Source organism: Oncorhynchus mykiss, chromosome 8 (genome assembly GCF_013265735.2).
Source record: "Oncorhynchus mykiss isolate Arlee chromosome 8, USDA_OmykA_1.1, whole genome shotgun sequence".
In the NCBI taxonomy this organism is placed as follows: domain Eukaryota; kingdom Metazoa; phylum Chordata; class Actinopteri; order Salmoniformes; family Salmonidae; genus Oncorhynchus; species Oncorhynchus mykiss.
In genome coordinates this window covers 24,767,161-24,792,087 of record NC_048572.1, presented here as the reverse complement: position 1 = coordinate 24,792,087, position 24,927 = coordinate 24,767,161, and the positions used below count along the sequence as shown (strand labels likewise).

At 41.2% G+C, this 24,927-nt stretch overlaps 1 protein-coding gene across 4 annotated transcripts in view; it reads left to right on the top strand.

Moving 5' to 3' along the window:
• The window catches only part of LOC110529662 (protein cornichon homolog 3), a 56,360-nt gene that overhangs the window by 3,329 nt on the left and 28,104 nt on the right, over positions 1-24,927 (top strand). For all 4 annotated transcript variants that reach the window (XM_036985109.1, XM_036985108.1, XM_036985110.1 and 1 more), the window contains exons 2-3: positions 3,670-3,738; positions 10,397-10,444. In XM_036985109.1, coding sequence (XP_036841004.1) covers positions 3,670-3,738; positions 10,397-10,444 — 117 coding nt within the window. The remainder of the gene's footprint in view (positions 1-3,669; positions 3,739-10,396; positions 10,445-24,927) is intronic.

The following is a 24,927-nucleotide window of genomic DNA, read 5'->3' as shown; positions in this document are numbered from 1 at the left end:
TATTATTTGGAAAGGACATCTTGCCTCAAATTTCAATCTATGTGCAGTACAAGAACATTTCTCTTCGTCTTTGAGGCTGTGAGTAACCTAAGTGGCTCTATAAGAGTCCGCTTGGGCTTAGTTCAGTAGGGCTGCGCTTATAAAGGAATTCTGATATTCAATTCTGATATTTTTTTCACAAACTAGTCTTGACTAATCAGGTGAGCTCTGACAAATGTCTGATGTGATTGGTCAAAAGACCAATTATTGGAAAAAATATTTGGGGCTGCCTGTATAAACACAGCCTTTGTGGTTGGTTTTGCACGTAGTCCCACACATTCATTAATTCCTCATAGGTTGTTCATCCATCAATGTGACATCAATTACATTAAGTTACATTGTTTCTCACTGTATGTTATATTGCCTTGTATAAATGAAATTGTATTTTCCTGGCAAGAGAAGATAGGAATTGTATTATTCTGAGCCAGGGGGGGAAAACAAACATGTTCCTTGCCATGCTGGTCTTTGGAGATATACTGTAGGCCTATACAGATGTGAGCATGTTTTTAAGGCCAGTCAACCATGACGAAGCAGAAACGTCCAGTCCCAGATATGGAACCAATGCCATTAAAAAAAAAGTATTGATAGAAAGCTTCAGGAAATGTAATAAAATAAATAAAACACACAGTATAAAGTCCATTCCCTTCTTGTAGCTCTGCTGCCTGCAGCCACATCAAAAAGAGCAGCAATCCCCAAATGGGCAGTCTCCACTCACCGAGGAACCATTTCTGAAGCTTCCAAGCGGTTGCACTGGGCGCATCAGACATTTTATTGGTATTCAGTTTAGTGAGTTGATTTGGGGCGTCATCCTGCAATGACTGTGACTGTGAGCAGACCAAAACTGTCAGTCCATGATTGCCTTTCCAGTCATAGAGAAATCCTGCACCCAATGATGACAAAATTAACCCGTTTCAGGCGTTTTAAAATACTCCTGAATAATTAACCATAGCTGGTCAATTATTAACATTGAACTTGTCGTCTTTTTCATCAGAATTTATGTTCTCCGCATCGCGGTTGTACTGTTATTTTTTATGTAATTATTTCTATATGAATGCCTAAAGTAGAATGGCAGTGACGTATGGTAGGGAATGTGTTCAAAGAGAGTCAGGGTCTTTCACAAACAAAGATAACAGTTGAGTTGCCAGTCGACCATAGAGTCTGTGGACCATGGGCGGCCAGCCATCCCCATGTATGGATGTACACAACAATTCAAAAGTTTGGGGTCAATTAGATATTTCCTTGTTTTTGAAAGAAAAGGACATTTTTTTGTCCATTTAAAATAACATCAAAATGATCAGAAATATGGTGTAGACATTGTTAATGTTCTAATTGACTATTGTAGCTGGAAATGGCAGATTCTTAATGGAATATCTACATAGGTGTACAGAGGCCCATTATCAGCAACCATCACTCCTGTGTTCCAATGGCACGTTGTGTTAGCTAATCCAAGTTTATCATTTTAAAAGGCTAATTGAGCATTAGAAAACCCTTTTGCAATTATGTTAGCAAAGCTGAAAATGGTTGTGCTAATTAAAGAAGCAATAAAAATGGCCTAGTTGAGTATCTGGAGCATCAGCATTTGTGGGGTCGATTACAGGCTCAAAATGGCTAGAAACGAAGAACCTTCATCGGAGACTCATCAGTCTATCATTGTTCTGAGAAATGAAGGCTATTCCATGTGAGAAATTGCCAAGAAACTGAAGATCCCGTACAACGCTGTGTACTACTCCCTTCACAGAACAGTTTAAACTGTCTCTAACCAGAATAGAAAGAGTGGGAGGCCCCGGTGCACAACTCAGCAAGAGGACAAGCACATTAGAGTGTCTCATTTGAGAAACAGACGCATGACAAGTCCTCAACTGGCAGCTTCACTAAATAGTACCCGCAAAACACCAGTCTCAACGTCACTAGTGAAGAGGTGACTCCGGGATGCTGGCCTTCTAGGCAGAGAAAAGGCCATATCTCAGACTGGCCAATAAAAAGAAAATATTAAGATGGGCAAAATAACATAGACACTGGACAGAGGTACTTTGCCTAGAAGGCCAGCATCCCGGAGTCGCCTCTTCACTGTTGACGTTGAGACTGGTGTTTTGCGGGTACTATTTAATACAGCTGCCAGTTGGGGACTTGTAAGGTGTCTGTTTCTCAAACTAGACACTCTAATGTACTTGTCCTCTTGCTAAGTTGTGCACTGGGGCCTCCCACTCGTCTTTCTATTCTGGTTAAAGACAGTTTGCGCTGTTCTGTGAAGGGAGTAGTACACAGCGTTGTACGAGATCTTCAGTTTCTTGGCAATTTCTCGCCTTAATTTCTCAGAACAAGAATAGACTGATGAGTTTCAGAAGAAAGTTTTTTGTTTCTGGCCATTTTGAGCCTGTAATCGAACCCACAAATGCTGATGCTCAAGATACTCAACTAGTCTGAAGAAGGCCAGTGTTATTGCTTCTTTAATCAGAACAACCATTTTCAGCTGTGCTAACATAATTGCAAAATGTTTTTCTAATGATCAATTAGCCTTTTAAAATGATAAACTTGGATTAGTTAACACAACATGCTATTGGAACACAGGAGTGATGGTTGCTGATAATGGGCCTCTGTACGCCTATGTAGATATTCCAATAAAAATCAGCCGTTTCCAGCTACAATAGTCATTTACACCATTAACCATGTCTACACTGTTTTTCTGATCAATTTCACGTTATTTTAATGGATAATTAAAAAAAAAAAAAAAAATCTAAGTGACTGCAAACTTTTGAACGGTAGTGTATGTTTTCACCTGGTGAGCAGGAGGTGTCACTGTGTCAGTTTAGGCAACATTGAATTCAAAGACTTCTATTGAAACCACCCAAAGATGGCATGTCTGCTGTGTGCATACAAGATGTCACCTCATATGGTGAGGATGATAAGCATGAATATATAGCGTGTATTTGCTGAACATTCCATCTCCTCATCACACCCCACTGCCCCAGGTGTTTACAAAAAGTCCATCCATGTTGTTTGTCATTGGCCCGTGATGAATTAAGGGAGCATCAACACAGAGAGCCCGCCAGCCAGCCGCCAGAATCACACCACAGGGAAATATGGCTGGCTGGCTGGCTGGCTGTGTGTGTGTGTGTGTGTGTGTGTGTGTGTGTGTGTGTGTGTGTGTGTGTGTGTGTGTGTGTGTGTGTCTGTGTGTGTGTGTGTGTGTGTGTGTGTGTGTGTGTGTGTGTGTGTGTGTGTGTGTGTGTGTAACACAGAAAAAATTAATAAAATACACACACGCACACACATGACCCTAAGGACTTACAGACATGCAAACACATCCACTCCCTGCCTCTGCTGTGCCGCTGAATGGCCATAGGGAATAGACATGCAATGTCAGCTGTCTCTATAAAAGACGATACCCCCCTATGCAATTACTAGCACTGCTTCTAGTCCTATTCCTAATGCAGCTCTGTCTGTCTGATTGATCCTGTTTGTCATGCAGTGTTGTAATCGCTGTGCTAGCTCCCAGACAGCCTATAGAACCACTGACACAGCTACAGCCACTGACACAGCCACTCTGTGTGATTAACACTGATGCAGGCAGAGAACTAAAACACATTGTTCTTTTTCCTCACTTTGTCACTCTCTCTCACTCTTTCTCAGATAACAGCCTTTGATGAACTGCAGGCAGACTTTAAGGTCCCCATCGATCAGGGCAATCCACTCCATGCGGTACGTGTGTTTCTCTGCTGTGCTAGTACACTTACATGTTACTCATGTACTACTGTCAAACATGCTCTACTGTCAAACATGCTCTCTCACTCCAGTAGTGAGTTTATTTTGGCGAACGTGTCTGGAATATGTGAGCGTGTGGAAAGTGTGGTGACTGTAGGATGTGCTCGTGGTGAATTAGTGTATGATGTGTCATGAGTGTGGTATCTGGAATATGCATGTGTAACCAGCGTGTTTAGAGCATGTGAGTGCGTCTGCTGATTGTTTTGGGCAAATATGTGGTGCGTGTGTTAGTGTATGCGTGCGTGTGTGTCTGCGTGCCTGATGCTTGCGTGCGCGTCTTTGTGTGTGTGTATCTGTGTGTGTGTGTGTGTGGGGGGGGGTCTTGGAAGAGGTGTGTAATCAGCACCAGGGGCCGCGGCCAGGTGTAGTGCTACCCTGCTGCTCCAGAAGATCTCCCTCAGTCATCTGCAGCTCTGCATTAATACAACAGGAACCAGATGGCTGCATGCTGTTCAATTCCTCCTCCTCTGGACTGGGACTGAGTGGCTGACAGGCACCTCACATCACAGGTTTAAAGGCCACACCACCCTGGCTGTGTCTGAAATATCGTGCAATACTTTTGACCTGGGCCCACGTACCATGTAGTGCAATTTCAGGTGCACGCTCTGTATAAATGATATCCCCTTCATCAGAGGAGAGATGGGACACTGAGGTTGATAAAGGACAGGTTCCGCTCCATGAATCCCCCCTGGGGTTTCTGGGTTATTATTCCCTCTGGCTCCTTAATAGAGGAGAATGACTTGAGCAGTTTAGGTATGATGTCCCTGGGACAACACAGTTTAGAGGTGACTTTGACTGTACTGCCGCAGCACTTGAATGTTGACAGCTGTGTGTCCTTTGGGATAACTAGAGAGAAAAGGTGGATGGAGAGACAGCGTATTCGAGGAACAGGATTGCTGAGCAGTTTCAAATGCAAATGTTTGAGTTACAAAGTCATTGTTGCTTTGAAAATGATCTCAAAGTACAGCGACACTTATTTTTTGTAGCATTTGCTTTGCATGTAATTATGAACAGCACCAGGATACTTAACTTGATGCTAATACTTGTGATCTCAGAGAGAGAGAGAGAAAGAAAGAGCCTGAGTGTTCAGTCTTTGCCACTTAAAGAAATTGTGTCGTTATCACTGTGCAGATTTTTTTTCAAAGCCATTTTAGCTGTCGCACTAGCTGTTCGGTCAAAACGGATTCCCAAATGAAAATTTGTCAGGCTATGCAGAAGTTGCCTCCCACTGAGGCACACGTTGCTAGGCAACCCCTTGGACCTGCCCAGGCAGGCTCTGGCTCAAGCCAGTTTAAAAGACTTGCTAGCAAACATTTGTGCTATGGAACTAAATAAGTACTGCACTCTGACCACAAAACGTATTTGCTAGATTAGTTCATCGTGTTTTTATTCAAGCAATGAAAGTGAACTTCAAAATGTGGTGTAATTTTATTGGGATTTGCAGCTGTTGTTGGTAAGAAGTGAAACTGCTTGCTTCTGATATGACTTACTCAACCTTTAAATACTTTGACATAAAAATGTATTTAGTCAAATCCATTGCACAACTTCATAGTCTCTCACTCCCCATGGCCTCCATGCTCTTTCCTTCCACTGTGACATGGATACCACCTTCCATTTTTCTCTCCCTCCATCTCTCTTCTTCCACACTATTTCTCCCTCCCTCTCCTACCTCCCTCGACCACCTCATGAGTCCTGATTGGAGATTGATGGCCCTGGGCACCACCCTACTCCCCTGCCACCCTTGCCACCTCTGCCACCAGCGGTGTCATTCCCATAGGGAGCACAGGGGAATGTGCCCCCTCAGATTTGTTTTTAAAGATAATTGTTTCTCTTTAAAACTACTTGCCATCTAGCAATGTTATGAAGTTGGCTTTAGCTAGCCCAGATACTGTAGATTCCCAATCTCCCAACCTCATAACTAGCCACCAAGAAGCCATTTCAGGCTATCAATCAAGTTAGAGTAGCTATCATAGCTAGCATGCCTGCTGCCAAGGTTGGTAGAGTCTTGAAAAGCAAGCAATAACTAAATGTACTGAATAAGACTCCCATTCCTCTCAATCTTTTACCCAGATTTTAGTAGAGATGCAGAGAAAAAGATATAGTTTATTTAATGAAGAACCACCAGTCAGGAGGATACAGACAGCTCAAGAGGTATGCTTAGATAAAACATTTTTTTACATAGAATTAAGCATAATGATTATGGCTCTAGATTGCAGGAACAAGCTGTTTCAGGTGTTTGAAAAATGCACAATTCTCCACCACCAGCCATTCTCACATACTTTGTGCCCGTTCAACATTTTGGGGTGCATGATGCCCCTGTCTGCTACATCAGCCTCACACCCAGGCAGCAGGCTAATTAGTGGCTGACTGTCATCTGCCCTTCCCCCAGGGGGCTTTCTGGGAGTCAGGGCTCACACTAGACCTAGAGAAACCATAGTAGGGATCCACAGACACACAAACACACACACACAGAGTCAAACACACACACACACACACACACACACACACACACACACACACACACACACACACACACACACACACACACACACACACACACACACACATATAGAATCCAACCTCACACTCAAACATACACACACAGCTGTGAGTCTCTGGTTCTGGGGCTTCAGGCACATATATAAAGACAGGGCCTATTATCACAGGGAGGAGTGCCAACACAGAGAACAGTGGGCTGAAAAAAAGTAGGTTTATTCCTAGAGAGTTTGTGTTCGAGAAGGAGGTGGACGTGTGTGTGCGAACCCTTGTGTGTAGTGTATAAGTCCTCTGGGTCTATGGGGACGTACATTCAGGCCCAGATGTATTTCAGCACTGCCAATGTTGTTTACTTTGAGGAGGCCAGTGCCTATCTGCCTATCTCTTCTGAGACTCTCAGATGACACACCAGTGCAGAGCCTGATGAGAATACATCATGCTTTAATACTTTATTCCCCACAGCGCTCAGGGCCCTTCTTGTGATGGGGCCCTGCTTTGTGATGCTGATGGCATATGTTGCTTCTCCGACTCTGAACTAACGTTCTATCAGCCAGGGATTAGCCTGAAGCAAATAATATAATCTAAGTCTTGCATTAAAAATCAGACTGATAAAACAGTGAATAAATTAATGCAAGGAAAGGGAAGCAGTTACCATAGTTGCATTATCACGCAGAGAGAGGAGTATTACTTATGTTATGATTTTATTTCCCAAGACTGATCGTGGAATTCTGTACTACTCATGTGTAACCTATAGGTTACATTTTAATTAGATCTCTAGTAAATTAGTACTATAAGTTATATGTCAGTGTGACTCCAAAGGGTGAAGGGTGGATTGGCATAATACTGGGTCCTGTCTAAAAACGTTGTTGTTGTTGTTACAAGAAAAGCTTTAAAGTAGGCCCATGTAATCGGCCAGATATCAAACCTGGGATGACGGCTCACTGGGTAAACTCTAGGTGTTAGCTCTGGGAGCCGACACAAGTCCTGAGATCTCAGGCAAGGTAAGTCATAATATAAAGCCAACTTGGAGAACCACCTGCACTATACTGACAGTACATCAGTCTCCACTACTGGATCGTCACATTTCTCCTCTCCTTATGAATATTATTGACGTCAAACGGGAGAGCCAAGGACACAGATAGTTCCTAATGTTGTAAGATTCTGGTTAGTGTTTACAGAACAACTGGTTCTGAGAGATTAGGATCCGGACTTGCAATTGTAACAGTAAGCAGCTGTAACAAAAATGGATGACTGCAGTGTGGCCGTTATTATGAGTACATGTTCCAAATCAAATCACATGTTATTTGTCACATGCATCGAATTCAACAGGCGTAAACTTTACCATAAAATGCTTACTTACAGGCCCTTTCCCAACCAAACAGTTAAACATTAAGAAAATGTGCAATGTGCAATAAAAATAAGGAAATAGTAACACATTAAAATAACAATAACGAGACTATATACAAGGAGTACCGGAACCGAATCAATGTGCAGGGGTATGAGGTAGTTGAGGTAATTATGTACATGTAGGTAGGGGTAACTGTGACTAGGCAATCGGGATAGATAATAAACAGAGTATTCAACAGCGTACGTGAGGAGTGTGAAAGTGTGTCTGTGTGAGTCTGTGTGTGTGTGTGTGGGGGGGGGGGGGGGGGGGGGGGGGGGATTTGGCGTCTATGCATGTATGTGTGTGATTTGTGTGCATGTGAGCATAGGTAGTTTATGTGTGTGTTGGAATGTGAGTGTACAGTGCCTTCAGAAAGTATTCACACCCCTTGACTTTTCCCACATTTTGTTGTGTTAAAGCCATCATTTAAAATGTATTATATTCAGATATTATATTGACATTGAATGTTCCTGAGTGGCCTACTTACAGTTTTGACTTAAATCGGCTTGGAAATCTATAGCAAGACATGAAAATGTCTGTTTAGCAATGATCAGCAACCAACTTGACAGAGCTTGAAGAATTGTTTGTCTATTCATGTTTTGTATTGTGTCATGTTTTGTGTGGACCTCCAGGAAGAGTAGCTGCAGCTTTGGCTGTAGCCAATGGGCATCCTAATAAAATATTAAATGCTCATCTCCAGAAAGTGAACCAGTAATTAGCCCATATTCATTCACTCCTCCGACAGAGCACTGTGTGTACTGTGTACTCTAGACAGTGAAGGTACACACTCCAGAGACGGGTTTCTCACCTGTCAAACACTCCTCTTCTTCTCTCAACAGCTCCTTGACCTCTCTAGCTCTCCTCTCTATTCTCACCCTGAGCCTCAGTTTACTTTTGTGCGTCTTATTTACAGTACCCCAGCACACTTGCTTGTCAAGCAAATTCTCGCTGAGTAGCATTTCAAAGCGAGCCCTGTCTAATTGCTTGCTAATGAGAAGTGTTGATACCTCGGCAGTTATCTGGCGTCTCCATGGCTACCACTGGAATATATTAGCATGGCCTCGTTCATACTCCTCGAGACGGGAGAGGAGAGGAAAACATGTGTTGAGGCAAATTCAGGTTCGCCCAAATTAGGTGCTGCAGTCCCAAAATAGGGCTAATTTACGGTAACTTCTCATAGATGTTGTGGTTTCATATGCTGAACTACTGCAGTAGGTCGTGAGAGGACATGGGGAGGAGGAAGCAATGCAAAATGTGCTTGGAGAACATCAAAGTATTCTGCAGATTTGACTTCACGTATGCATATGAGACTACCCGCAGCTCAATTTGACGTCTCCTCAACCCCGTCCTCTTTCCTACCTCTACTCTTAATATAATAGCACATTTCTCTCCGTGGAAGGGGACTTCCTTAAAGTCAAACTTTAAAGTGCATTTAAAACATCTCAATACACTTGGCACTTTTAAAATAGAAAAACAGTACAGTAAAAGGAGGCAATTGAAGACATTTTCCACCGTCTTAACCCAGAACAATTCCAAGAGGACTGACGTGTAGATTATGTGTCGTATCAGATTTTGAGATGAGAGATAAAAAAACGTCTGATGCTCAAATGGAGATTAGCCACCAGACTGCACATTTTCCCCCACAGAGCCTGTAGAACCGTTGCAATGGTCTTAGTTCCAATGTACGCTAGACTGGCTTTCTACAGTAGTGTTACCTCAGATTACATTATTTAGAGGCGTACAGGCGACTCCATGATGAATTATACATCCCATCAGAGGAAGTTCTTCTGTAGTGTTTTTTTCTCTCCAAAATACTAATCAAATATGTATGTTTAGTCTTGATTAATGTAGCTTTTGGGAAATAACATTCAACCCCCCCCCCCCCCCCCCCCCCCCCCCCCCCCCCCCCCCCATTTCACAGGCACTCTGCAGAGGAAGATAAGCCTGTTTGGGTGTCATTCATATATCATTTCTCCACATCATCCCAAGTATGACAATTTTGCACATCAACCAAGTCAATTTGGTCTGATAGAGACACATGTAGAGACTGGGACTCTCAGGGCGAGGTATCCATCCACAACAGGCATAGGAACAAGCACTGCCCAAAATAGGGAACGTTTCTATGTAATCGCCATATGCCATGCTGCTCACATGCGCCATTCAAGAAATGGTGTCGCCTGGCATTGGTTTTTCTAAATATGGCCCTTGATGTCCTCGCCAGTTTCTGGTTGCACTGTAGTTCTGCAGAGAGAGGAGCGCTGGGCCAAGAAGTGGGGGGTAGACAAGTGCTTTAGGCAGTGCTGGGTTGACTCCACAAAGCCCCAGCACCACACACAGACAGACACAGGCAGAGGAAGATGCAGAGTCTGCTTATAGCTCAGCAGAAATGGGAAGGTAGGAACCAGCATCATCCATGTCTCACTGTGGGCCTACACAATGCAAATCCAGCTTCACAGGCCAGCGGCATCATGCTACCCAAAACACTCCTGTATACCTAACACACTCCTGAAACATTCCTGATTCTCCCCAGCTTGTAACAAGTATGCTACAGGCCTTAGTGACTAGACAGTTGTACTTACTACATTATCTAGTCACTAAGGTGTGTAAAATACCCCTATTTTTGGACTGCTGAACCTCATCAGAACAACTGTTGTGTTTCCATATGTATATTTAATGCAGGTGATGTAACTGTTTCCTGTTTGGCTCCAACAGAGAGAGCGACTCCGGAACATTGAGAGGATTTGCTGCCTGCTGAGAAAGGTAAATAGCCACTGAACACTGTCCTATTTAAAACATTTCCTTTATTACTTCATGTGCATGTGTCATTTAGCCTACATTTTAACACCAGCAAAAGATCACTGTCTTCTATATCTAGACTGGTGGCCCGCTAGTTTGTGAGAGGTAAAATAGTAGAATACACAAGGTGCAATTTCTAAATTTGGTTGTGTATCAGCAGTTTCTCTCTTGTTATGTCAGTCACTGACAGTCACTCAATTAGCCCATGTCAGTTAACATTAGTCTAGCTAGCTATTTAAACCTGTAGTTATCATGGCTGAATTACCGACCAGGGGCCCCCCCCAATTGATTTTGTTAGTCACTCTAACTCAGATATCATATAAAAAAACACGTCTCTCCGCCCCATGGCAGAATGTGTAGAATTGAAGGAAATTAGCTGTAAAACTGCAACATTTTCTCTCCGCCACATGGCAAAATTAGTAGAATGAATTACATTTGTTATACATTGCAACATTTTTTCTCTGCCCATGCCAAAATGTGTAAAATTGCCGCAAATAAGCTTCAAAACTGCAATATTTGATCTATGCCCCATAACAAAAGAGGGGGGGCCACTAAAAATGTTTTGCTAGCAAGGTATATTTAATATTAGTATTTTATTATGATCCGCTGCCAGGGCAGCAGCTACTCTTAATGGGTGCAAACAGGAAACAAAACACAACAAATAGAATACATAATATACATATACAATGCATAATACAATGCATAATACAATACATAATACAATACATAATACAATGCAAAATACAATACATAATATATGAAAAAGTCTGTGTCTCTTCACAGTCCCCGTCATGCCGTAAGGTGTTCTTTTATCCTAAAAAATATATATATATGGTTTTATTGCTAGCTTGAGTTAGCTGGGGTGGCACGGAGTTCCACGTAGTCATGGCTCTATTTACTACTGTGAGTTTCCCAGCCTCTGTTCTGGAACTGGGGACTGCGAAGAGACCTCTGGTTGCATGTCTTGTGTTGTACCGATGAGTGTCTGAACTGTGGGCCAACTGCTTGAACAGACAGTTCGGTACCTTCAACACCTTGCACAAAGACCAATAGTGATGCAGTCAATCTCACCTCAACCTTGAGCCAGGAGAGATTGACATGAATGCCATTGACATTCGCTCTCCATGTATATCTAGTTGCAATATGTGCTGCCCTGTTTTGGACCAACTACAACGATGCCTATGTCCTTATTTGCACATGACCACACAACTGGGCAGTAGTCCAGGTGCGACAAAACTAGGGCCTCTAGGACCTGTCTAGTTGATTGAGATGTCAAGAAAGCAGCACAGCGCCTTATCTTGGACTGACCTCTTCCCATGTTAGCAACCATTAAGTCTACATGTTTTGACCATCACAGCTTGCTATCTAGGGTTACACCTAGCAGTTCAGTCTCCTCAACTTGCTTAAACGCCACATTATTCAATAATAGATCAGAGGTTTAGGGTTGAGCGAGTGATATGTCCCAAAAACGATGCTTTTAGTTTTTGCAATATTCAGCAGCAGCCTATTGCTAGTTACCCATTCTAAAAGTGACTGTAGCTCTATGTTAAGGGTGCCAGCTGTTTATTTTACTGTCATAGCCGACGTGTATACAGTTGACTCGTCAGACACACAGGCTTTATTCAAGGTCAGTGGAAGGTCATTGGTAAAAAACAGAAAACAATAATGGCCCAAGCCGACTGCCCTGATTTTGGAATGAGATGTTCGACAAGCAGGTGTCCACATACTTTTGGATGAGGTCATTTCGTCAAACTTGTGAGGCTCTCCATGCTCATTAGTTTCTCATTCAACATCATTTGCTGCTGCTTCACTCAGTCTCAATCCCACTTGAAAAGCCTCCCTTCCTAGCTGTTTTACATTCCCTAAAACCAAATATTGTCCAAACATTCCCAGATTTTCATTAAATGGCCATACGTGGTCTCTCGTTTCTGCATCACCAAATTTTGCGGTAGGCAACCATTAGTTTGCTAGTTGCGCCGAGTAGTAGTGCTGCACTTCTCACAATAGTGCTCATTCAGTAAAGTTAGATCAAAGCTGAACCAATGTCTTGGAAGATCACATAATGATTCATTAGTATTCCACATAACATAACCAAGTATAATAGCATAGTATAATGTTGCTGTTACATCAAAAACACCATCTCATTTCATGAGATTTTAGGATGGTTAGCTGAATAGTCCCAAAAAAATCTCCAAAACTCAAAATAGTGCACCACTAGGTTGAATGTGCTCCGACTGAAACAAAACACAGGAGGGCTCTGTAGTTTAACACCAACTGCTCTAGTTGGCTCACAAAACACTTAAAGAAGATCGAAATGCACATTCCCATGAAACTGATTGAGATCAAATGATTGGCAGGCAGACGCAGTTTGGACATTTTCACTGGTAAAACGTGAAGAATTATCATTCATAGTTTACAGTGATGATGCCATGGCCTATTTTCAAATGGTGTTTGAGGGTATTAAAAATATATTTTTATTTTGAGACAATATGTGTGGGCATGGGCAGATGTTGCAATTGGAAGATGCATTTTATGCATATTCTATCATGATATTCAATAGTGTACATCTGTCAGTAATTTGTTTTGAAAATGATGACGTAATTTACATTTTGATTGCTCTCCGGCACTTAAAAAATGAGCGAGAGGTGTGGGTGTGTGTGTGGGTGGGTGGGTGTGTGGGTGGGTGGGTGTTGTCGTGGAAATGTCCTGTATTTACCAAATCATGAGAGCAAACCACACACAAGTCAGAGTTATCATAAAGCCCATCTTTATTTATATGAGCTCCATCACAATCCTGTGACTCTCAGATCAATTCAGTGTCTAGCAAGGAATTCTCTGAGAGGCCTTACACATTGCAACTGAGATCCTTTATAGCAAAGACACACATAGCCAGACAGCATTGGCTATAAATTATCGTTCAGCTTTGTCTCCTAAACTATGTTCTCATCTCGCTCTCAGGACCATAAAACAAATCCTCATGAACAGGAATATATCAAATACAATCCTCCTGGACAAGATCACAGAGACACAGTGACTGGCACACAGACATTGTGGAGCCAAGAGATAATTGATTTAAAAGATATGTTTACATATGACGACAAGCTTGACCCCTCCCCTCTCTGCGGCCCAAGTAACTTACCCCATGACAGAGAACAGATAACTGCAACCGGCCAACAGTATTATACAAAAATAGACATTCTGATGAGAAGTAACTCACAAGCACATAATGAATATAAAACATCTTATCTATGTTACCCAACTAATTCTGATTATTCCCCAACATTCCCCTCTCAGGGACATTGTCCCTTCTAAAGAATCAGAATATTAATTACATACTCAATATTGAAAAGAAAAGAAAAAATCAAATCCCCTCAATGTCAAATACCTTAGCTTATATGTAAGCTTTCTCCCTTTCTCCCTTCTGAAACTAAGTTTACAACCTTTATTCTACAAGACAAACATGCACATAATAACACAGAATAATACATTTGAGGAAAATAAAAACACATAGAAATGCTCCCTAAGTTACATGAGAACCAGTATCTAAACACAGGCCTCCTCACAACATATAGGACAGACATCCCTCTAAGTCCTCATGCTCAGAAATATACTCAGGAATAGAGAATAGGTCAGGGAAATCATTCATATTCCAAATCATAAGTAACAACCCAACTATTTATCCAACCAATATTTAGAATGGCATTCCTCAGTGATTCAAATTTGTCTTATCACTCAAAGTAAAAACCTCAATTTAACACACATCAATATTAGCAGATTTACATTCAGTATAATTATCCCATGATTCTACTATTAACTTTTTTAATCATGATTATAATACAGATCAGTATCTCAATGCATTCTTAATCTAAATTACTACAATTTACATGGTGTAGACCTCTTCAATCAACCTGATACCACAAAAGTATAAACAATTTTATTGACACAGGCACTGATTCTTCTGGCGTCTCTTTCGTTCTTCTTCAGATAGCTTTACAGTTCAAAGTGGACGGCCCATGATAATGTCCCAATTTCAATGTCTCATCTTTACCACTCATGTCTTGTCCATTCGTCAACCAATATACCAGCATCATAAGAAAATGTTAGAACAGATCTTTCTCCATGATCACTCCAAGTGGACTCTCACTGTATGAGAGAAACATGAAAGAAAAGCAGTTGAGAGCTTAGATCTGATACTGTACACCAATTTCTGGCTTGGTTCTTTTCTCTCGGTAGAAGTGGTTCGGAAAGCCTTCTTCAACGCCTTTGTCACTCTTCTTCAGCCAGTTAGAGGGGGTTTTGAGGTACACACCCTATTCGGTCCAATTATCTCTTCCATGCATTAAGATACCGTCTGATGTCACTTTTCATGATAACCTCGAAAGAACAGATCAGAACAACAGTTTAGTTCAGTTCAATAACTACATGATAAATTATTACTTTTACCAATTATTCTTAATACACATATCTAAACATATTTCACAGAGAATATCAAAACATTCTATTGAAACTATTCTTTCAAATTGGTTTATACTCCCCATCTCACTGTCAACTCCATCGTAGAGCCAAGGATCAAGAAGTTAGACCTATACCCCTCGGGAATAGAACAAAACAAACACAACAATACAATACACTCCTTCACATATCACTTAAGGTGTATAACTTCAATTCAAACCCTCAAAAAACAGAATCCTCCCCCATGTTTTACACATATCTCTCCATATGAGAGTAATGTAAAACAAAAACTTAATAAAATATAAAACAACATTTCAACTAACCTAATCAAATTAAAATCACTAAACTGAAAAAAACTCCACAAAGAAAAATTATTTAACCCCTATTGTCATAGGAAAATAGACTTAAAGCAGCATACCCTTAGTTAAAAGCAATGCCCTCTCCCTCTTCACAGTGGTCCAAATTACAAATATGGCTAAGAAACATATTTACCAATTTCACAAATTATCTTGAAAGCAGTATTACAAATGACCATAAATTCATTATCCAAATGGCTTTCCAATGCGGGTGATCAAGCCACAACGGAAGGTCATCAGAAGGTCATAGTTCATACAAAACCCTTCAAAGCAGTGTTTTTCACTATATTAAACAAATTGCAAACAATAGTCAACTAGTTCCAACATTTTGTATCCCATGTTTCCAGAACATTCCTTTATCAAAAGAATTTGCATGTGTAATTAAAACTCATTAAAAAAAACTCATTAAAATCCCATGTGGTGAGTGCCCCTTTAAGATACCTTTGCACTAACACAAAAACCTCCAGGCCCTTTTCAATATGGTAGTTTATGGCCTCAATCTCACTCACTCTCCCCAAGAGTATAGTCCCTGGAAACATTCCAAAGAGAGACTACGAAATATCAATTTTCCCGGAGAAAACACAAACTACTTTGTTAGTATTCATTACACTACATCGATTCAGAAACTCAAACGTGAACTATAAACCAAACCTAATGATAATTCCACTGTACCTCAAATCATTAATCATAAGTTTTAATCAACATCAATGTATATGTATGATTCAATGTTTAATTAAGTTAAATCAACTCCTAAAACAAACCATAAGCAAATAAACAAACCCCTTTAATCAGCAATCTAATCATTTTTACCTGTTGATATAAATTTAGTAAAAACGATCCAGATTTTTTTAACAAATCTAAAATCTTTCAAATGTTGGCGCTGTCTCATCAGCGTAAAAATCAAAACAAACTTTTTTACGCCCCACTCATATCCACAAAGCTTTCATTCCCCAAAGGTCAATACTGTTCAGCACATCCATTAATGATCCTCCTTTAGTCTGTACAGGGTCTGAAGTTCCAATGTATGCAGATGATACAGTGATAAATTCATGCAAATAACAAACTACACAAGAACTCACTACTATAATGGTTCAGATGACAAAATTGCTCAGAGACTCATGTTTACATCTCAATAAAATAAAACACAGTCTGCATGTTCCTCAAAAAACAACTACTGATGGAAAAAGCTCCTGGTGGTATCTGATTTTAAGTGCCAAGGCATCATACTTGATTCCAACCTTTCTTTTAAAAAGCCAATAAAAAAGGAACTCAAATAACCAAATTCAACCTAGCTAATTTCCCAAAACATATTAAATTATTTTGACTATTGCAGTAACAACACTATAATTAAAATCTATGATACTCCCCCACTTAACATACTAGTTTACTAGTTTGGCCCAAGCTTGCTTTTCAACATTCATACCCATTCAGTCTTCTGCAAACAGGCTCTCATACTACTCAACCAGTAATCAACTTTAATGACCTGACATTGTTCCACATAAAGGAAAACATACTAGAATGTTAGACTACATGAACTTTCCTGCTCAAATTAACTGGTGTTACTTAAACAATCAAACCAAGAATCAATAACCATCAGAATCTATTCTCACAATGTTTTACTCACTCACAATTTAACATCCTATTTCTTTTCTCCCAGTGGGCAAAAATATAACCCCTCCCTTTTCAACGTTTTTCCTTACCTCTATCGTAAGATTAAAACCCCAACTTTATAACTTCCTCTTCTCTTTGCTCTTCACACCTTATGAAATGTATCCTAATTCTTTAAAAATAGCACACGCAGCGCCAAAATTATAACATGCGTCAGTCAATCTATAAGAATGAAAATCATTTCGGTAATCACTTTCTATCTTCATCGTCTCTCCGCTATTATTCAGAATTTCTTTAACTTAGGTAACTGTCTTCTCTATTGATACAGTAATTTAAATACGACTCAATTCTCAATTTAGTGAACAGACATCGTCTTGCATCAAAATTCGCTTCATTATTATTTTAAATTGAATTAGTCTATCAATTTAACCTAAACAATCTATTGTAAACGTTCAATTTATCCCTTCTATCAATTTGAACCAAACAAGCTTTTAAAACGTTCAGTTTATATCTTATACAAACACTAGCGACCATAATTTTCCAGGCAAAACATACAAATAGATTATTTACAATCAAAAACTTCAAAAAATTCAGTTAGCGCATTGACTGGGAAAGGAACCCCGGCCTCCCGCGTGGCAGGCAATAATTCTACCATTTAACCACCACAGCTAAGCAAAAAATGGAGTTTCTCCGCAAATAAACCCACTTTACAAGTAAAATCAAGCAATAGGTTAGAATCAATGATATCAAAAGCTGCACTGAAGTCTAACAAAACAGCTCCCACAATCTTCTTATTATCAATTTCTTTCAGCCAATCATCAGTCATTTGTGTCAGTGCTGAGCGTGTTGCGTGTTCTTCCCTATAAGTATGTTGAAAGTCCATTGCCAATTTGTTTTCTGTAAAATAACATTATATTTGGTCAAACACTGTTTTTTCAGAAAGTTTGATAAGCGCAGGTAACAGGCTGATTGGTCGCCTGTTAATACCATTAAAGGGTGCTTTGCTATTCTTTGTCTCCCTCTTGGCCTGAGGGCACACACCATCTTCTAGGATTAAATAGAAGCTGTGGCAAACAGGAGTCACAATGTATTCTGCTTCCAACCTCAGCAATTTACCACCCAGACTGTCGGTACCAGGTGGCTTGTCCTTATTAAAAAAAAAAATCTTTCTCACCATTTTTGCAGAACTCAATACTACAGCGTTTGTCTTTCATTATTTGGTTCGATATGCATGAATGTGAAGGCTCAGCATTTGTTGTTTGCATGTAATGCTTAAGTTTGCTAATCTTATCAACAAAAAAGTTATTAAAGTGGTTGGCAATATCAAAAGGCTTTTGTTAAGAACAAGCCATCTGCCTCAATGAAAGAGGGAGCTGAGTTTGCTTTTTTGCCTAGAATTTCTTTTAAGGTACTCCAGAGCTTTTTACTATCATTCATTAAATACTTTATCTTTGTTCCATAGTATAGTTTCTACTTCTTTTTGTTTAGTTTAGTTACGTGATTTTGTTGGCCAATCTGCTGTGTTGTCAGACTTATTTGCGATTCCCTTTGCCTCATCCTTCTCAGCCATACAGTTTTTCAATTCATCACCTATCCATGGGGATTTGTCAGTTCTAACAGTCAGTTTCTTGATAGGCGCATGCCTATCAGTAACCGGAAGAAGCAATTTCATAAATGCTGCTAGTGCTGCTGTACCTCATTACATACATCAGACCAACAAATATTTTTCACATATTTGACATGAGAATCCTTGCGAAACCTCTTGTATGTTGTATATTCGCTTATACACAATGTAGTTTTTTCTAGATATGGCTATTATATTGTGATCACTACATCCAATGTAGTGCGGGGGGGGGGGGGGGGGGGGGGGGGGCTCTGTCTGACTGCAGATGTGTGTACGCAGACCCACGAGCCACTGCGGCCCCTCATGATATATATATATATATATTTTATCCCAGCCCTTTCCCCGCAGGAGGTCTTTTGCCTTTTGGTAGGCCGTCATTGTAAATAAGAATTTGTTCTTAACTGACTTGCCTAGTTAAGTTAAGGTTAAATAAATGATATTTTGTGGCCCCCACCCCCATCAAAGTTGCCCATCCCTGATCAAGACTTTGCACAGGGGTGAGTACAGTACTTCAGTCACTGTATCTCAAAACATTAAAGGGATAGTGCGAGATGTATCGATTTACCAAGGGACAGATGAACTCATGGATACCATTTTCATGTCTCTGCATCCAGTATGAAGGAAGTTTGAGGTAGCTTTGAATGCTAGCTGTTCCAGTAGACTTCCAGACATTGCACTTCCAGTCATGCTAACGCTAGTTAGCATTGGCTCGCGAAACTACCTCTAACTTCCTTCATTCTGGGGCTGCTGGAATTGAGGCCGTTTTTGTTCTTTATCTCTGTTGTCAACACTGCCTTAGGCTCATCTGTCACTCCTGGGGACTGTTGCAGTACTGACTAAGTGAGAGGGTTGAGCTGCACCATCAACACCACATCAGAAGTTCATTTCCTACCTTGCCTGGAGTCATAAAGCTTATTCATTAGATTTCATCGTTCCTAGAGGATCTTCAGCACTACATGAACTATGTGTATGTTACTGTAGAAATGTTTATTGTTTGTTCCTTGTCTGTTACAAGTGCATTCTCTCAGCATTTGCGGATATGAGTCACCCCACACAATATTACATAGAAAATGATCTTGGATAGATTGTGGGGTTTGTCTTATGGCAGCAGGTGCTGTACTTTGCAAGCCAGTCACAGAGGAGCACTAGCTGGTGGTTTTATTTCTCCCGCCCCGTTCGGTTTGTGACTGTAAAACAGCGGTGTTGTCACAGCAACAGAACCAACCATAGAGTGCTGCTCATCTATCTTTCTTTATTTTTTTGTCTCGTTCTCCCACCCCATTCCCCACACACCTCTGTGAGTACCGAAGCAGAAGCACAGAGGTGGTTAGGCCAGCGTGTTCATTTGCAAGGAGGCTGCAACCCTGCTTGATTCCTGCTCCTAAAATACATAGGAGTTCCATTTTCTCCCTCCCCTATCATTTGAAGGGAGATTAAATGTCGGTACAGTAGATGAGAGGAAGATAGAGAGGGGGAAAGATAGGAAGAGATGGAGAGTGATAGAGAGGGGGAAAGATAGGAAGAGATGGAGAGCGATAGAGATGGGGAAAGATAGGAAGAAATGGAGAGTGATAGAGAGGGGGAAAGATAGGAAGAAATGGAGAGCGATAGAGAGGGGGAAAGATAGGAAGAAATGGAGAGCGATAGAGAGGGGGAAAGATAGGAAGAGATGGAGAGCGATAGAGAGGGGGAAAGATAGGAAGAGATGGAGAGCGATAGAGAGGGGGAAAGATAGGAAGAGATGGAGAGCGATAGAGAGGGGGAAAGATAGGAAGAGATGGAGAGCGATAGAGAGGGGGAAAGATAGGAAGAGATAGAGAGCGATAGAGAGGGGGAAAGATAGGAAGAGATGGAGAGCGATAGAGAGGGGGAAAGATAGGAAGAAATGGAGAGCGATAGAGAGGGGGAAAGATAGGAAGAGATGGAGAGCGATAGAGAGGGGGAAAGATAGGAAGAGATAGAGAGCGATAGAGAGGGGGAAAGATAGGAAGAGATGGAGAGCGATAGAGAGGGGGAAAGATAGGAAGAGATAGAGAGCGATAGAGAGGGGGAAAGATAGGAAGAGATGGAGAGCGATAGAGAGGGGGAAAGATAGGAAGAAATGGAGAGCGATAGAGAGGGGGAAAGATAGGAAGAGATGGAGAGCGATAGAGAGGGGGAAAGATAGGAAGAAATGGAGAGCGATAGAGAGGGGGAAAGATAGGAAGAGATGGAGAGCGATAGAGAGGGGGAAAGATAGGAAGAGATAGAGAGCGATAGAGATGGGGAAAGATAGGAAGAAATGGAGAGCGATAGAGAGGGGGAAAGATAGGAAGAGATAGAGAGCGATAGAGATGGGGAAAGATAGGAAGAAATGGAGAGCGATAGAGAGGGGGAAAGATAGGAAGAGATGGAGAGCGATAGAGAGGGGGAAAGATAGGAAGAAATGGAGAGCGATAGAGAGGGGGAAAGATAGGAAGAGATGGAGAGCGATAGAGAGGGGGAAAGATAGGAAGAGATAGAGAGCGATAGAGATGGGGAAAGATAGGAAGAAATGGAGAGCGATAGAGAGGGGGAAAGATAGGAAGAGATAGAGAGCGATAGAGATGGGGAAAGATAGGAAGAAATGGAGAGCGATAGAGAGGTGGAAAGATAGGAAGAAATGGAGAGCGATAGAGAGGGGGAAAGATAGGAAGAGATAGAGAGCGATAGAGATGAGGGAGGGCTGCTGCTGTGGTCCAGTGATTCCAAGCCAATCAGAGCATTTCTGTCTGCTGTTGAGTCATGGAGGATTCCACTCCCCCCCCATGGTGCCTGGCTGGACCCACGCCATGCCACCATGTCTGGATTTACAGACAACCTCCAGTCATTCAGGCTGCACTACCACAGACTGAACAGACAGCCTCCAGTCCCGACTCTCCAGGCTGTACTACCACGCATAGTTTTTAGCTCAGCAAACTAGACTTCTCACAACACTTGAGCATGTTGTTTGGCAATGGATGGGGAGTGTCATCCTGACCTACTGTATTACACTCAGGCACAGTTCAGCTCATGGAGAGTTAACAGAACACCTTGTATGCTGTTTCCCAATGTGTGGGGTTATGAAGCCATAAGGAGTGTACACCTTCTGACCTTCTGTCCTACTGTATTACCACCAGGCACAGTTTAGCTCATCAAGCTATACACTGAGTGTACAAAACATTAGGAACACCTGCTCTTTCCATGACATAGACTGACTAGGTGAATCCAGGTGCAAGCCATGGTTCCTTATTGATGTCACCTGTTAAAGTGAATCACTGTAGATGAGGGGGAGGAAACAGGTTAAAGAACGATTTTTAAGCCTTGAGACAATTGAGACATGGCTTGAGACGTGTGCCATTCAGAGGGTGAATAGGCAAGACAAAATATTTGTGCCTTTGAACAGGGTAGTAGGTGCCAGGAACACCGGTGTGTGTCAAGAACTGCAACGCAGTGTTTTTCACGCACAACAGTTTCCTGTGGTATCAAAAATGGCCCACCACTCAAAGGACATCCAGCCAACTTGACACAACTGTGGGAAGCATTGGAGTCAACATGGGCCAGCATCCCTGTGGAATGCTTTTGACACCTTGTAGAGTCCATACCCTGACGAATTGAGGCTGTTCTGAGGGCAAAAGGGGGTGCAACTCAATATTAGGAAGGTGTTCTTAATATTTTGAACACTGTGTCATTTGCACACCTCCTGTTATGCTGTTTCCCAATCAAAGTCAAAGCATACATCCTCTTTCAGTGTGCACTATGGAGCACAGTTTTTTTTTTTTTTTACCTTTATTTACTAGGCAAGTCAGTTAAGAACAAATTCTTATTTTCAGGAACAGTGGGTTAACTGCCTTGTTCAGGGGCAGAGCAACACATTTTTACATTGTCAGCTCAGGGGATTCGATCTTGCAACCTTCCGGTTACTAGTCCAACGCTCGAACCACTAGGCTACCCTGCAGCGACATACAGTTATACTGTATGTCGCACACAGAAATGATGATGAAATATGAATGTAAATGATGACACAACCAAGGAAGAGAGGATTACCATGGATTATTAACGTTAGAGAGTCTTAGTAGATGTGTGTGTCTTCACAGGATATTGAAAATACATTTTTACCTGATATTCTTAGATCTCTCATACTTGACTGTACTATCCTCTTGTCTATCTAACAGCTCATCCCATTTCCCAGCCCCACATTATTACACTACAGAAGGAGATATAAAAATAAGTAAATAAAAAAAAAACTCTTCCTCAAATCCTGCATGTGGCTTTGCATCATCCTGACAGAAAAACAACAAATCCTTGTGAGCTCAACAGTGATAAGGAATAGGACTGAGTGTTTCCTCAACACCCTCCCTCGCCCAGGTGCGTGAAATTGCCAACTTCTCTCTCCAGAATATTTTGAGTTTATGCAAAAGAACTGGAGCTCTGATCCCAGGCAGTGGGAGAGAGGGAAATAACACCCAACTGGTGATTGACAGCCTCCGCTAAGCAATTGGAATTAACATTAATAATGTCAGTGCAGTGTGTTTGGCATTGGAAATGGAACTGGGATATGAGTAGTGGGGAACATAGTGTTATTTGACTGTTGTTGGTGTTGTATGCTTGCAATGAAGGGATTGTACATTATAACAGTAGAATTCCATTCATCTAATAATTCATATAAACTCATTTTGTAAGTTTAATCTCGGATCGATTCATTCATGTTTGCATTTATTACTTCTCCAAGTCATCCATTGATTTGGGAAACTCATGCAGGAGTTGCGCCTGTAGCCTCCAGTATTTTGATTAGAGCGCTGCTTTAGAGCTACTCTACTCCTCTGCTTTGATACTCGGGCTGTCGAATACTAAAAATGTCCCCAGCAGGAAGACTTGGATACCAGCCTTGACCTCCCCAGCGCTTAACACATCCATCCGCATCTACTTTTCATCCCTTGTTCATTCCTCCTTTCCTCCCTAATCGAGTAGGGTTAAATGTCCCGGTTGCAGAAAACCTCCTGGATGAAGAAGCCTTGTTTTTTCTTCTTCTCCAATGTGAGTGTCAAGGTGAATCTCCCTCACATCCAATCAGTGCTCAGCGAGCGGTTGAGCACAGAACAGTCCCCGGTGGTTTCCGTAGCGCCTCATGTTTATTCTTCAAACGAGGAGCTACTTTTGATGTTTCAGTACAGAGTTTCATTCCTCTCCGTCACACTGTCTCACGCCGCATTCATCTCTCCAAAAACCCATTTGCATAGGATTGTCAGTTTGCAGAGAAGCGGGGAGGGAGTGTGCTTGAAGATGTGTGCTTCACGTGGAGAAAGTAGATGTTACCAGGGTACAGACACAAGCGACTGGTGATGTAGTCAAAGGATGTAGCTACAGTGTCAAATGTAGGCCATAGATGACTTGGTGGTTTGAGGAAGCTCTTGTAAGGACTGTTGATGTGGACCAGGAAGTACGACAATGCACTGCACTGAAGACCTGGGGCTATACTATACTGTGGTTATGGGTTTGTTTGTCATTTTGTTGATGTGTGGGCTATTTCAAGTGTATGATGTCCGAACTGTTGCTGCTTTGATTTTATGGTTGGATAGTGAGATACACTTTCACTCTCACGGTAATGCATATACATTAAGATATTTGCCCGATTGAGTTACTATTAAAAAAAAAGACATACTTTCTTTTCACTGCTCTGATAGAGAAAACACATATTTTGTAGAGGACCTGAAGCTGTATATATACATTCATTTACAATGTACTGATAGAGACAGGCACATAGACATCGTTAGACAGAGCGAGATAGTCTTTCTGGAAATCCCCCAGATCATTGGTTCAGACTGTTGAGCCCGTTAACTTACTTTGGTGGATATTGTGAACTCTGCATAAAATCAATGTTCATCTCTCTCTCAACATCAGTACAGTATAATGAAGGAATTCCCTTCAAGACTGAAACGAGATTTGTTTGTTTGAAATCCTGCAGTGATTCATTAAAGTTTCCCATTTGATTTGTCACATGCACAAGTACAGTGAAATGCTTAACTTGCAAGCCCTACCCAACAATGCACTATTCAATATCAAAATATTATAACAAAAAAACACAGTAAATCGGAAATAATAATGAAAGAATAAAAATAACAGGAGAGTGTAAGCAGGGTCAGTGCCAGTACCAAATGTACAGTGTGCAGGAATATTGGAGTAGTTGAGGTAGGTAGATAGTAGATATGTACATATAGGAAGGGATTAGGAGAAAGAGACTGGTAGCAGGATAAATAATAATAATATTAATAGTAAACAATATAACTGTGTAAACAGGACTGAAAAGTGACTGGTAGCAGGAATATGTAAATATTTATGGTAATATAAATGATAATATATACATGCAAACAAGTCATATTGACCAGTAGCAGGATAAATAAATGGATACT